The sequence below is a fragment of the Vidua macroura genome, chromosome 3 (genome assembly GCF_024509145.1).
Source record: "Vidua macroura isolate BioBank_ID:100142 chromosome 3, ASM2450914v1, whole genome shotgun sequence".
NCBI lineage: Eukaryota > Metazoa > Chordata > Aves > Passeriformes > Viduidae > Vidua > Vidua macroura.
This window is the reverse complement of record NC_071573.1, coordinates 17870261-17884951: the sequence shown is the minus strand read 5'-3', so window position 1 is coordinate 17884951 and position 14691 is coordinate 17870261. Positions and strand designations below refer to the sequence as shown.

The window sequence follows — 14691 nt, the reverse complement described above, 5'->3', positions numbered from 1 at the left end:
TAGGATGAGGACTGCAGTTCCAGGCAGCAGGCACTCCCACAATGAACACAGAGCTACCTTCAGGCCACCTGCCCCATAGTGCGGTCCTTTGGAGCTAGACCATCAGGACCAGCAACACGCTTGCTGAGATCAAAGTGGCAGAGGGACACAGGGATCCCCACCTCTCTCCCCTCCTGGAAACCTGCATTTCAGTTTCCAGCTCAGCCTGCAAGCAAGCCTGAAGCTCCCCAGGTTCGTTTCCAGAGCCAGGAGGAAGAACAGACAACTTCATTGAGCTCAGACATAGCCAAACCTTCCTCTGACTCATTCAGTATCTCAGAGGCCATGGCCCATGCAACGCTCTGCCATTCCCTGTCCCCAACATCTCCTGAGCTATCACGAAAGACCTGAGACCCTGCAGAGCCAGTTCAGGCAGTAGGAAATCTGCCCCTTTGCTTTGAGGCTCCAAGCAGGGCCTCTGCCTCCTTGTGTGAGAGACAGTGTGGAGAACAAGCAGCAGGCTGGCACACTGGCCATTTGCTGCAGGGGCTGTCGGATGATGGGGTGGGGGGTGTTGGTGTGTGTGTGTGCATCTGCAGGGCTCGACACTGTGGGCTACCCAGCAAGCTCTCAGCGGCAGGAGGAGGCAGGGAAGGAGCAGCCTAAGGGACTGTCACCAAGAATTGCTTGGTTCTCACCCTCTGGAAAGCAGCTGCTAGATTAAAAAGCCTTTATGGTCCTGTCATTCAAGGACATGGAGACAAACTCCATTTTCCAAACATTCCCATCATCTTGTTTCATCTGTGCACCACAGAAAGCCACCGGAAAGATCCAGTCCCAGCCTCCAGCAAGCTTTATCATCCTTGCCCATCCCTACCCACGGCAGAGCTCTCAGATGCTTTGATATGCAAATCCGCCACAGGATCCATAACCAGCGCTGTCTGCAATTAACAGCACACACGGAGTATCCTATACCCAGGGCCTCCTCCCTCCCCAAGCACCACACGGCTGCGCAGGCTTCACGTCAGATGACACAGGTCCCAACTGTCTTGGGTGGGAGCGGCAGGTGTTGTCTGCAGCCCTTGGATTTTCAGCACACAGCCTCATGCTGGCCACCAGGATGGTGCTGGGGCACTTACAGAAAGGAGGCAGGCTGGGGTTGCACCTTGGTGTGGATGGGCGGGCGGCAGAGGAGCTGCCGGCAGGATGCTGCGGGGCTCCCAGTGACCGGAGGCTCACGAGAAGTGTAATTAGCAACAGACAAAAAACAGGGCCTGAGCACTGCCAGCTCTCAAACTTTTACTGCAAACCTCAGGCTACCTGGGATTTTCTGGAAGTTCTAGTTCCCAAAATGAAGAGATTTCATGAAGATTTTTTTTCTATGTTAACAATATAAAAACCCCTCCAAGCAAGTTACTAGCCTACTTTATTACTGCAGAAAGCTGAAAAATATAAGCAAGGATACTTTAAGACCAGAAAGAAAGAAAAAAATGAACCCCCACGCAAACTAGAAGGCACACTCAGGATTTTTCTTTTCTTGGCTCAACTCATGGATTCAGAACAATTCAGGACAGTTACACTACGCTCTGGTCAAATGGCAAGAAAATAGAGCATTGGAAAGCCTTGTGGTGATGCCTTCTTGACATGAAAACTGACACCCCCAGAAAATACAGTAGCTTCAGTTCCTTCCAAGGTTACCAAAGACAGGAACAGACAAAAATAGAGCAAACTTATTGCAACAAAACATACTTATGAGTCAAACCAGAGCCTCTTCCTAATCCCCTCAAAAGCACGCTCTTTCATGTTTATTTTGCTCTTATGGTATCCAGGTGAGGACTGCAGAATGGACTTCTCTCCCCATAAAGATAGCATATTCCTACTACTAAAAGGCTCAAGATGAAAAAGGCCTTCCTCGGTAGATACCAGCTAATTGCAGTCATTGGAAGTAATGCTTTGCTATTTCTGGTTGAATGGAGTCCTCCTGCAGTCAGTTACGAGCTGAGTGGTCAGCTCTGCGCTCTCTCAGAAGCATTAAGAGTAATAAAAGCTATTAGGGACTGTACAGTGTGATTGTTTGGAGGGGAAGGGTACTGGTCCCCACCATGCACTCGCAAAGGTTCTGTCCCACACTCAGGTAGGGCATCGGCAGCACCACCCAAGCTCAGCACCACTCAGCTCAGGTGCCTGAGCCACGCAACCCTTCAGCAGCTTTGTGACCGCCACTAATAGGATGCTCCTGCCCCACAGCTCATGGCCTTCTGTGTGTGCTTCCTCCAGAGAATGACACTACGGAGCAGGACACTTTCACAGTAACAGATAAATCCAGGAGAGAGGGGACTCCTCTAGGACTACACACAACTAAATTAGCCACCCTGAGCACACACAAACAGGCTTTTTGTTTCTAACTTCTATCGAGAGGAGCAAGGGAGGGAGGTGCCCAGAACCTCAAATTGCCAAAACACCTGCTCTCCATCTAGCTGAGAGCTACCAAACCTGCTGAGAACACCGGGCTGACTACAGCCACACTGCAGATTTTTGGCGTGATGCCTCTTCCAGCAGGTAGCTACATAAAGGGTGCACTCTACAGCAGGAGGAAAAAAACATGGCTTGCTGATGTGGAGGGGTTGGCGACCGAGACAAGAGCAAAAAGGGACTGCTTGGTTATCTGGCCACGGACATGAGCTGTATCCAATAGCCCTTTGTTAAGTATTCCAGGGGAGGATAAGCAGGGCAATATCAGAAACCTGCGCGCGACTCCCACCACCCTTGGAACATCCCTCCTGCCACCTTGCTGCTCTGCTTCACAGCGGTGCCTGCAGGAGCGGCGGGGGGCGGCCAGGCTGCTCTCCGAGCCCGAACACGCACAAAAGCGCCGACCGCAGAAGAGACGGGCGCGCCGCGGGCAGGGGTCCGGAGACCCCCGAGGTGCACAAACCCGGTTACCCAACAGCAGCCGAGGCGAGGGACGGCAAAGGACAGGCGCCCGGGATACAGAAGGAAACCCCGGGCGGCCTTGGGGCGGCGGGCGGCCCGTGCCGCTCCACGGGCGCCGCGCCGGGCGCGCCCCCCGCCCCGCTCCGCCCCAAGATGGCAGCGGCGCCCCCGGCCCCGGCCGCCTCCACCGCGGGCTCGGCGCAACGGCCGCGCGCCCGGCCCGGCCCGGCCCGGCCGCAGCACGGCCTGAGGCGCCGCCGCGGACCCCCCATCCCCGCCGGCAAAATCCCTCCGGGCCTAGAGGAGCCGCGGCCGCCGCGCCCCGCAGTGCCCCAGCTGCCGCCCGCTTACCGGCGGCTCCTTACCCCGTGTCAAGCGCGGACGGGCTCCCCCCCGGGCCGGGCCGGGCCGGGCCGGGCCGGGCCAGGCGCTGCGGTACCGCGCTGCTCTCCGCCGCCCTCGGCAGCGAGCGACGACCGCTGCGCTCAGCCGAGTTCGGCTCAGTTCGGCTCGGTTCGGCTGCGCTCGGTGGGGGGCGTGGCCCCGGCAGTGGGCGGGGCGCGCAGCCGCTGGCTCGGCACGGTGGCGGGGCGGTGCTGCGCGTGCGCACGGGGGCTGCGCTGGGCGGTAGGGCGCGCGCGCTCCACGCGGAGGTGCGCGGTGGGGCCTGGGGCGCGAGCGACGGGACGGGACGGGACGGGACGGGACGGGACGGGACGGGACGGGACGGGACGGGACGGGACGGACCGGACGCTGGGAGTGCAGCGCAGGGTAGTGTAGCTGGGTACCGCAGTTCCCAGCAGGACCGGTACCCGGCCTTGCCCCGCCGCCGGACCGGCCTGCTCCTGGCGTGCTGGCTTTTTCACGGAGCCAGCGCCGGGCCCTCACACGGCCCTGTGGCCGAGCGGCTCGGGGCGCGGACGGCCCCTCTCAGTCCCCGGATGCTGGGGCTGTGACGCTGCCGTAATCGCATGTGGGCCCCGGGGCTGGCCGGGCCTTCCCTGCCCCCGGGTCCCGGCCCTGCCGCCCATGCCTTGGAGGGAGCCGGTGGCAGGTGCCTCTGGTGCTCTGTGCCCAGGCTTGGAACGCGTCAACCCTGACTGAGCATGCTGCTCTGGAGGGACGGAGACGCGCTGTCCCCGAAGATGCGCGGCGCGAGTTCGGGCGGCACGGAGGGCGGCACAGGGTGGTGACATCGCGCAAAAGCAGCTGGGAGCTGGAGCCTTTGTGTCGCTTGCACGCTGTGCTCCCGCTGGACCGCAGTCCCTGCCTCTGCGGCGTGGCCTAGGAAAGAGGGAAAACATTCTTCTGAAGTTCCTGCATGTTCAGAGAGTTTATTTGCTCAGAGTTCGTATGGGACTGCGATGCTGGGGTTAGGCTTTTGTGGGTATGAGTAGTCACGCAGCAAAGTTAGACCAAAATTCCTGTGTCCTGACAAGTGTGGTATTTACTCGCGTGTGTCATGGGGGCTTGGGAAGTGTGGGCGCTAGCCTGTGCTTTCCTGGTTATTCTTCAGAAACCTCTTTTGGAGGTCCACTGAGTAAGGAGAGGAAATTGCGGGAAAAGACGGTATGACATATTTCTTAAAAGCATGCATACCTTAATCTTTGTAGTAAAAACAGGTGGGCAAGCCAGCCTTTTTAACAGCAGGACACAGATGCTCATCTGAGCTCTGTACGCTTCTCTGGTTCCAGAGCTCCAGGCTTGCCTGAGAGGGTCTTGTTTGGAAGGAGACTGAGTTAAGGGAAGTTTCTGAGTGAGAAATGAGGCTTATGCCACTAAAGCTACAGGTAGCTCTGTACTGCCTTGTAATGCGAGCATGCCTTTGTCATGTTTCTCTTAAGCCTGAATTCCAACAGCAGTAGGCATCCTTTTCTGGTACAGCTTTATCAGGAAGACCTAGAGCCAATATGGTTTTTTGTTCTGTGAACAACTAGCCTAGGTCACTTGTTCCTGACGTTTCTTCATGGTTGAGACACAGCTACACCTCTTCCTCCTTGTTTGTGTTCTCCTTGCCACAGCTCCCCCCAGCGTGGTTACTGCTGTCTGGGTTGTGATTGCACCTTACTGGTCGAGGCCTGGCCACCCAGGTCGGGGCTGGGAACCAAATCTGGCCTTGTGGCTTTCCATTGTCCTGTTCTTGAGATCTCAATACTTTTAAAACCAGTAAAGAGACATTTGAGAGGTGATAGCCGTGTAAAATGATGATGGTGCGGGCAGTTCTCTGAATTCACATGTGATTCCCAAAAGGCGGAGACAGGGGAGGGGCCTTTCTTGGCTTCACCTCAAACCCCACAGGCCCACCAGAGAGAACTTCTGTGGCTAATCCAGTACCTGCCATCCTGCTCATTTCCTTTGACTTCACGCAGATAGTTGTCCTCTCTGTAATTTAATTTTCTGCTGGTGCACTGGGAATAACCCCTCCCTGTTTTAGTACAGTGCTGTGAATATGAATATATAGGATGATTTTAGGTGTTCGGATATTAGGACAAAAAGTACTTTAGAGTTGTAACTTCTGGATACTTAAAATGTCAAAAGTAAGTTTTATTTTAAAGGTATGCAGCTCTTTTGTTATCTGCCATTCCTGATCTTGGTCTGGAAAATGAGGTTAATGTGTATTGCTTCAAAATTGTTAACAGATGCACTTGTAATGAGTTTCTGTAACTTGGATCAGTAAATATCCTGTTTAATAGCTAATCCTGTTCATAAACAGATTTAAAAAAGACTTAATTCCTCTTTGTGAATCCTGGTCTTTTTGTTTGTCATTGATGCAAAACCAATTATGTCTTGGTAATGACTATCTTGTGTATTTTTAACACACGCAGCCCTTAATCACATTGTTTCCTTTATGAGGAGAGCTGTGAATAGATTGAGTCCCCTAGTTCACAGTTGGCTCCTGCAGCTCACTGTGGCAGACGGTCTATAAATAGACCTGCAGTGGCAGAGTAGGGGTTTAGGCATTTGTGTTGCATGTACTGTCTTGAGTTTATTTCCTGTGTTTTAATGATGGATGACAGATGCAGTTCAAACCTTTATGCTGCCTGGAACATGTCTCTTTTGACCTTTTGAAAGAATAAAGGTGATGTTTGTCCCCACTGTTTGGCTGTGCAGATCAGGTCACTGCTATAAAAGTGAAGAATATTTTTACCTGGTTTCTTTGGCTTTGACAGCAGGCTTTGGGTAGTTGGCCTCAGCATATGCTTTGTAACATCTGTTGGTTTTCCATAGGGCCTGTCTGTGTGGATGAGTTGGCAACAGAAAGAAGGAAAAGGAATAGCTGAATGATTATAGAATTAGAGATCTTGGGAATATAGGGAGGAGGGGTTAGTTCCAAAACTTGTGGTTAAAAAGGAAAGTACTGCTGGATTGCCAAGTAACAGCACTCTTTAAAATTACATTTACTCTAGGATGCAGGCAGGGTGCATTGACTGTTTTGTAGGGTGTGCACCACTGGTAAGAACTTGGTCAGAGCTGTTGCACTGCCTTCTGGAGTGTTCAGATACCTTTTCAGTACTCCCATAGATGTATTAGTACAGCAGATTCATGCAGACCATCCTAGTGAGGCACACCGGTGTTCTTGCTGAAATGACAAGAGATTCTTTTCTTGTCCAGGTCTCCTTGTGTTTCTTTGGAGATACTGTCACCACATAAGGCTGTGTTGCCAGTGGCAGAAGTCCCAGTCTTGTGTTGTGCCACATTCCGTTGCAGCAGTGTTCATGTGCCTTCAGGTTGAGCTGGATCAAGAAACTGATCTAGCTGAAAACTGACTGATTTACATAACTACTAAAGCCAGCATAAGGGAGGTGATGGAAGTGTGTACTGGGGGGACACAGGGCTTCCTTTCTTGGAGCTGTGTGCCCTGATGTTCATTTAAAGTGAGTATGTAATCCTGTCTTCCTTGTCTGGCACATGTCCTTGCTCTGTATCAGTTCCGTGAGGTGATCTACTCGTGCATTTGCATGCATTTGATGAACATAGTGTACATGTATCTTTAGTATTTTCCAATTTTATTAGCTGGGATGAAACTTTCCAGAATTTCTCCATTCAAAAGCCACTCAAGATTGCAGCAAATACAAGTTAGTTCTTTAATATCAAGGAAAACCACTGAAGGTGATAGCTAGAGCACTTGAAAATGGTGCAGTGGGTAAATAACTTCCATACATTTATAACTGGTGAAGAGTTTCTTTGTTGAGCAGTGCTGAAATGTTATGTCACTCTTCTGCATTGAATGGGGTAAGGCTGAAGGGCCCTTGAGAAGAGTATTTGCAGTAGAAGGTTACTGCATGCTCAAAAGAAATTCAGTGAAGTAGAAATAGGGTCATTTTAGTGAATATTTGATTAACAAATTCCTCACCCTTTTCTGACTGTTACTTTGAGCTCTTGTCTAAGGTCTGTGATAACTTTTAACAGATATGTGGAGAGGGGCAAAGTGTCTCTGTGACTGTGATTTTCATGAGATAGAGCCACTACTAGAAATTAGGGTCAGCAGGGTAGAAACAGCAAGAGATTACTCTCATGGTTCTTTATTGCTGCTTTGGTGCAGCTGTGCGTGGTCAATGTTATACCAATAGTTGCCTTTGAGGCTTCTCATTTTAGGATAGTATCTGTTTAAATACTGCTCTTGCTTAGCATGAAAAACTTGGAAATTAATCCTGCTTGAGCAGGAGATTCGACTAGATGACCTCCAAAACCCCCTTCAAGGATAAATCCTTGGTCAGGGGTATATTAGTGACTAAGTACTAAGCAAGTGGTGGTGTTTTGTCTATCAAGGGCATGGTATTTTGGAGTGTGCTCCTGCCTGTATCAGTTGGGCAGTACCGATGGTAGACTTCTGGGAATTCTTACAAATTTTGCTGTGTTTGAAAGTTATGGGTTACTCTTCCCGTACACCTGGGGGCACTGAAACCTGGTGACCTGGGGAGAGCCACCTTCAGAGGCAAACTTGGATCTTAAGCATTCCTCATGCCTAAGTTCAGCTTCTTCTGAGCCTTTTTAAGGCCCCCTGGTGTGCTTGGAAGGAGAAAAGTGCTGGGGGCACTGGGGCTGATGGCTGTCATCGATTTATAGCAGTTCTTCTATTTTGGCACGCTTGGGAGCGTTCGTGTGGCAGCACCAAGTGTGGCAGAGTGAAAGCTTCTGTGCCCTTCAAAGCTTAATTGTTTAGTAGTTAGCAACTCCATAGGGGGAAACTGAGGGCAGGAGAGATGTTCACAGCCACAGTGGGATCAAATTGGGACTGGGTCTGGTTGAAGAGCACCTGGAGTCAGACCCAGACTATTAGCTGTTCCTTTCTAGAAAGGAAACTGGCATGTTAAAATAGCTGAAGTTGTGATTCACTCTTTGTGAACACACTTGCACCCTTGAATGCTGTTCTTAATGCCATAGATGCATTCTTTTCCCTCCACCCCGAACTCTCCTGCTATTTGGACGCATCCCCCTTGTTTACTCAGTTAAAGTAAATCCTGCTAACAGGATGCTTCATACCAAATAATCAATCATGAGAAAATTCTTAGCTTGTGACACATCTTAATATGCTGAGGAATAATTCTTAGCTAAGAAGGGGATACTGAGTCATCTGAAAAAATAAACAGTCCTTGGACACTTAATACTGTTGATGCTTCCGGTGGTAGTTTTGTAACTTCAAACCTTCACTGCTGCCACAGGGTAGAAACAAACAGTGACTTCTCCCAGGAGTGATGAGTGAGTTCAGAGTTTATGCACCACTTCAGCACATTTTAGATGTGCTTTAAGCACATCTGGCTATGCTGGTCCTGATGCTGCTGTCCCTTGGACAGCAGGCAGAGCCTGCAGCTGTGCCTGCCTTGTGAGCCTGCAGACCTCTCCTATTGGTCTTTCGTAAAGGTGAGGATGAGCCTTCTCCAGCCACCAAGGCTACCATGCCTGCTAGGAAATAGAAATGGGGGTGACACTGCTATCTGAACTCCCCCATGGACACAAAGAAGTGTCCATGAAAGACAACAGAGAGCCCAACTTGCTGCTGTTTTTTTGGGTTTTGTAGAGGGATCCAAAGGCTCTTTGTGAGTCTGGAGGAAGTAGGAGCATTACTACCCACCAAGTTTGAGTTTCACATGGGGAGACAGCACACCCTGTGCAGCACAGGACTCAGGCAGACAGTGGGCTTAAAGCAAGTCAGCATAGTTGAACTTGCTTAGAAATCTGAGCAGCAGCAAGGCCACGTATTGGACCTTGATTGCCAGCAGCACTGTAAATGCAACAGGGCCTTGCTGTCATTATGATCACACAGCTAGATAAGGACATGAGGCATAAACACAGCATTTTTGGAGTCTCATTGCAGAGAGGAGACAGTGTGGGTAAGCCCTCAACTCATTTAATGATCATCTACCCTACAGAAAAGTGGCTTTTTTTTTTAAGTAAATAAATGTAAGCTTTGGCTGTTGCTGTTCTCTTCCAAACCTGCCTGTTTGACAGAGTTGGTTTGCCACCTGTGCTATGCTCAGGTAGCACCACTCAAAACTGCCGTGGTGCACATCCTGTGATTTTGATCGTGCTGTCAGGTAACACTTGCTTTGTAGAACAACTGCAAACCCTAAAACTTACACACATCCCCAAGTAAGCAAACAAATTGGAGAAAAAAAAATAAAAAAGGGAGTTAAGATTTAGGCTGGACCTTGATTGTTTTAAGAGCTGTGGCATTGTCTATTGGAAGGTTCTGTGTGTATGTTTTTTCCCCTAGAGAAGTTAACTCAGCTTTATTTTAAAAATAAAAGTTAAAAAAATGGCTTTACAATGTATTACTATAGTTTGGCCCAAAACTCATCAGAATGGTCAGAGAGAGGTGAGGTGATCAATGGATTTTTAGTGTTTGCTTTTGAAAAGGGAGAAGCAGAGCACGTGTTGGTTACTCTGCCAAGGTCACAGTAAGCTGTGTCACACGGTAGTAGTTGCAGTCAGGTGGAAAGTCTTAGCTGTACCTGAGCTGGCCTGAAAGAGGCCTGGCTCTAGGTCTGTGTTGTTTCCTCCCTTCACTTGGATCTGCCAGCATAACCACCTGGGTCATCACTCCCTAATGATGTTTGGGAAAGTGATCTGGGTTCAGATAAGCCTTTGTGACTGCACACGCAAGCCGGTCCCAGTCAGTCTGACAGAATGAGGTTAGGGAACTGCCACAGACGTAGGCAGGGAATAGATAGGATGTGGCTCTCAGTCGGAGGTTACCCTTGTAACCCAGCTCTGCTGCAGTCAGCATGGTGTACAGTAGCATGGAGTGAGAACTGTAAAGGTACAGAGAACTATTTTCTCTGGGCAGCCTGAACAGGGCAAGAATGGCAGTGGTGTAACTGTGGTCTCTTAAGAGGCTGCTTAACATCTTTGTATGCAAAGAGAGAGCGTGCCCTCACCAATGGAGCTCTGACTTTTTTCTTGTCTGGCAAATTGTTTCCTGAAGCTGTGATGCCAGTCTGTAAGTTATTTGGCCTTTTGCTTGGTTTTGTAGGTAACCTTGGTAGCTTTTAACGAGTAACCATGATGGCTTTTTCTGGGCACTGCAGCCTCTAAACCAATTCACATCTGAAATTCTCAAAACCTGATTCTTGTTATATGATTCACAGTGCACACAGAGGGGCCCTTACCTCTGTGTCTAGGAAACTGCAATGCAGTGATACTGAATCCAGCTTTGTAGTATATGTGTCTGAATTACATTTTCTCCTGAATTCAGGCAGGGGTTGTATATCTGCTTGTAGTGTGCTACAGCTGCTGCTACCACTCTGTGTCCTGTGGATTGCGACATCTAAATAGGTGCTGAGGCCCTAGCGTGTGATTCATGTAAAGGAAAGAAAGCAAACCAAATTCTGTCAATTTTCCAGAGTTAATAATTCTTTTGTTTCTTATGCAGGGGTGGCTACCAAATGGCTCTCCTGAATAGACAAATTGGTTTATCTTTAACCCATCTAAGTAGTGCTGTGATCCAACGACAGTTCAGGTAACTTTTAAATTTTGCTTTTGTTTTCTTCAGAATGTTTCATGGTTGAAAGAGTTGCTGTTAAGTTGATCAAGAATAAGATACAGCATTTGTAATTCAAAAGGGTAATAAAATTAAAAAAAAAATCCTACAGTTGTTCTTTCATAGGTTGAAAAGTGAACCTCCATTTGCAGGTTCCTGGCATTCTGCATTTTCATATGTGTGTAAGGAGGCTTTTAGGCCTTTGACAGCGATACATGGGCCTGCAAGTAGAACTTGAAAATGTCTGTGTTTCTCATGCAAGTGCAAAAAAAAAAAAAAACAACAGCGAGCTCTTGCTGGTGCAGAGCAAATTACAGTGCTCAGAATTATTCAAGAGTTTATAATTTATTTAGAATAAAAATAATCTGAAAAATTACTTTCTCATACTTTAACAGTGTCTATTTTGTTATTTTTCTTTTGTTTCTTGCTCTAGGCATTCAAAGTTTTAAATTTATGGACTTCATATTTTACAATGCCTTGCACAAATCTTAGAGCTTAATCCCACAGTACACTCTGCCAGTTTGGGGAATCCAACTCTTTGAAGGGTCAGTGCTTCAGTTTCAAGGATGAGAATAGTCATTCCCAGAATTGTGGTCTAGAGGGAGGATTAAGACATGCTTGGGGCTAGGTTGTGTGATAGTCCTGGGAGCTATCTCAAGGAGGTATCCAGGTCTTTCTGGCTTTGTCTTTAAGTTGGCTGCATGAGAGCATTGGCCAGCATACATTTAAAGCATGTATAAGTGACAATGACAGGGAGGTGAAGTCCAGGCCATAGAGGTCAACAGGACTTCAGAAAACTTAATGGGGAGACCTTTTCTTTGTGGAGTATTCCTCCAAGACTGTGGCAGAAATCAAGAAAAAAGGGAAAGAAAAAGTTCTCCCAGTGTGGTTATTCTTATATAGTGGTTCCTGGACAGTCACATTCATATCTATTTGCTACTGCTGTGTTATACACTTGGTCCCACCGAGGTTTTCCCTGCTCCTTCCTGTGACAACACTTCTCTTTTTCTAGCCTCCTCCCTTCTGCTTTCCCTGTTGTGCAGCCACAGATGGTGGGCAGAGGAGAGAGAGTGTGATGTACTGCAGTCCCTGCCAGAGGATGTGATGGGACTGGATGGGATGGCATGGCTGGTTGCAGAGATTAGTGACTTCTGAGAGAGACAGGAAAGCTAAAGTAGGCCTCTACTATGTGAAACATCTTGAGAGGGCAGTGCTTGACCTCTGGAGCAATTGGACTAATGCAGATTGACTCCACTGTCCTTCAGCGTGTGTAAAAATTCCTGCTTCAACTGATGTCCATCCACACCACATTTGGTGTGCATGCTCATCTTTTAGGTATTTTTGCAAATACAGGCCTTTCCTCTTCAAGAAGGGATGATGGTCCCTATTTACTTTACACACTTCTGAAAAACAAGATGAATCGTTAGGTTGCTTCCATATGCTGTCACCGAGTAGTTCAGCTGGCAGCAGATTGGCATTCCTGCAGCTCTGGCCAGCATATTTCTAGTACCTCATTGCAAAGCAGTTGTTCAGCAGCAGAGAGGATCTTCCTGCTTTTCCAATTGTCTTTGCTGAATAAAAGAATAATGGTTTCTCTAAGGTAGTATGTTCCTGCTGTTCCCAAGAATATTCAGAGTCAGACCTAACAACTAATATTGTGCAGTTTATTTATGTTGTTTCTTACTCCCACAAAGCAAGCATACAGAAGAGACTGTGTCTCTCTGGATTCCTTCCACAGGGGGAAGGTGGTGATCTCTTAGATTCTAGTTGGGAACAGCTTAGGACAACCACAGCAGGACCTCAAAGGTCTTACTGAGAATAAAATAAACTGTGAGACTCACAGATGTCAGTGAAAGGAAGGTTGATCATAAAAGTCCTTAGTGCTGGGTACTGTGTGGAAGATTGAAAGAGCCTGACTTGAGTCTTAGCTTCCTGCAGGCTGTTTGAAACAGAAGTGAGCACATTTTTTTGCTTGTAGATTGAAGCTACATCATCTGCAATTGCTAAAAAGCCCATATATGCAAGCCACTCTTCATGCCATCTTTTAGTTGTGTTTTGGAGTAGAAAGGTCATTTTGTATTTGACATTTAGTAAAGAACGTGCAAAGCCTAAAGTAGCATCTGTCTTTCAAAGAGCACATTGAATGCAGTCAGTGTGTCACCCATATGGTATATATTCGTTGCTGGTGCCTTCTGAGTGGCTTGTGTAATGACAAGATTCTGTTCTGTGTTTGCCTTTGCTCCCCAAGGATTAGTGAGGAGATCTGTCTCTCATTCTCTCCTGTCTTTTGGTAGCATCACTGGAGCATGTCGAGCAATACAGAAACTAACCCGTGTGCGAGTGGTGGACAACAGCACCTTGGGGAACACACCATACCACCGGCCACCAAAATGTATCCATGTGTATAACAAGACTGGAGTTGGCAAAGTTGGAGATAAGATCCTTCTGGCTATCAAAGGAGAAAAGAAGAAGGCTTTAATTGTAGGGCACAAGATGCCTGGCCCCACCATGACGCCTAGATTTGATTCCAACAATGTGGTACTCATAGAAGATAATGGAAATCCAATAGGGACTAGAATAAGAACACCAATACCCTATACACTGCGAAGAAGAGAAGGCGAGTTCTCCAAAGTATTGGCTATTGCCCGCAACTTTGTATAAATGCTAAGAGAGGTCTTCAGCAATCCTTTTATATCCTTTCGTGCAGTAGCTGTTCCTTGGTCCTTTTCCAGAAACTGGTGAAACATGAAAAAGCTGATGTTCATCAAGAATATTTCCTCCCTTTTAAGAATTTCAAGCAACTAATTTAAATATTGAAATAGTTTATTTTTCTCCAAAAGAAGGTTGATTTATTTCACAGAACACCTGCAGTATGTTTGGTAAACAGTCCTTCACCCTTATTCCTCCTGTGGTGTTATTCTGGTCTGTCATCATTAAAATGAGAACATGAAAATCCTTGTGCTGTATTGCTTATGTTCTCTTTTCTCTATTTCTGCCTTTCCCAGTTCCCCAGGAACAAGACTCAATCCCTGGCCCAGTCATACTGGGAGTCTAAAAAATGGATTCACAAGTAATAGAGTAGGAGAGATACATAATGAACTATGGGTGCTTTGGGCACATTTGGTAAAAAGACTAATTTCTGTCTTTGCCTAAAAGAAATAGTTAGGAACAATTAGAATCAGGAGGGCATGGTGGCCTGTGACATCTGTCAGTGGTGTGTGCTTGAACAGGGCATAGCAGAGACTGGGAAGCAGAAGTAGGAAGGGGAACTGAAGGGGGAGCCATAGGGTGATTTGAGATACAGCCTGTGCTCTCCACCTGACCAACCCCTGAAAACTGTGTTCTCAGATTAATGCAAGGGCTGGGTTCAGATTGAAAGGACCACAGAAAGAAGCTTCCTTTTGGACTGTTTCTTGGGACCATTGTTGGACATCATCTTTAGTGGGCAGTTGGTGAGGTTGGCTGTTCTCCAGTTTCCTATGCTTAGGCACAGGGATGGGCAAATGCTACTCTGCTTTCAGGACTGGTTGGGATCCAGGAGCCAAAGAGCTGCTTTTCTATGGAGCTGAGCAGAGAAACTTGGTGCTCATGACTGGTGAAGGTACATCAGTGCAGAACACTCCTAGACATAGCAGTGCTGGGGAAGAGTGAGCAGGAGGTATAGTCAGCAGCAGTTAGGCCAGTTCCTCACAGGTTGGGTGGCAGTGGTGGCTGGCTGCTCTTTGCCCTTCTGCCTTCTCTTCCTGTTATGCTGGGAAAGCTCCTTACTTTGGCACTGCATTGCCTCAGTGAGAAGA

The 14691-nt window shown here is 48.0% G+C and overlaps 2 protein-coding genes across 7 annotated transcripts in view; one reads left to right on the top strand and one right to left on the bottom strand.

Moving 5' to 3' along the window:
- Nucleotides 1–3419, bottom strand: part of TMEM63B (transmembrane protein 63B) — a 48571-nt gene extending 45152 nt beyond the window's left edge. The window contains exon 1 of one of the 2 annotated variants that reach the window (XM_053972382.1): nucleotides 3279–3419. The gene's annotated coding sequence lies outside the window, so the exon portion shown is untranslated. Of the gene's footprint in view, nucleotides 1–3264 lie in introns of both variants that reach the window. The other variant, XM_053972383.1, reaches the window with a different exon arrangement.
- An 81-nt stretch (nucleotides 3420–3500) lies between these two features.
- On the top strand, nucleotides 3501–13849 carry MRPL14 (mitochondrial ribosomal protein L14). Of its 5 annotated transcripts, none has more exons than XM_053972388.1 (3): nucleotides 3501–3566; nucleotides 10787–10873; nucleotides 13189–13849. In XM_053972388.1, exons 2-3 carry the CDS (start codon nucleotides 10800–10802, stop codon nucleotides 13553–13555), a joined length of 441 nt encoding a protein of 146 aa, XP_053828363.1. In that variant the 5' UTR covers nucleotides 3501–3566; nucleotides 10787–10799; the 3' UTR covers nucleotides 13556–13849. The 5 variants fall into 5 exon arrangements, with proteins under 5 accessions (XP_053828363.1, XP_053828364.1, XP_053828361.1 ...); XM_053972389.1 differs by lacking the exon at nucleotides 3501–3566 and adding an exon at nucleotides 3671–3684; XM_053972386.1 differs by lacking the exon at nucleotides 3501–3566 and adding an exon at nucleotides 3736–3967.
- The last annotated feature ends 842 nt before the right edge of the window (nucleotides 13850–14691 follow it).

Bases quoted from the DNA above. Each gene is read 5' to 3' on its own strand.
- MRPL14 (XM_053972386.1), top strand. From the start codon at position 3,885: ATGTGGGCCCCGGGGCTGGCCGGGCCTTCCCTGCCCCCGGGTCCCGGC. The intron at 3,968-10,786 runs GTGCCTCTGGTG...TTTCTTATGCAG, and splicing joins TTGGAGGGAGCCGGTGGCAG to GGGTGGCTACCAAATGGCTC. The intron at 10,874-13,188 runs GTAACTTTTAAA...GTCTTTTGGTAG, and splicing joins GTGATCCAACGACAGTTCAG to CATCACTGGAGCATGTCGAG.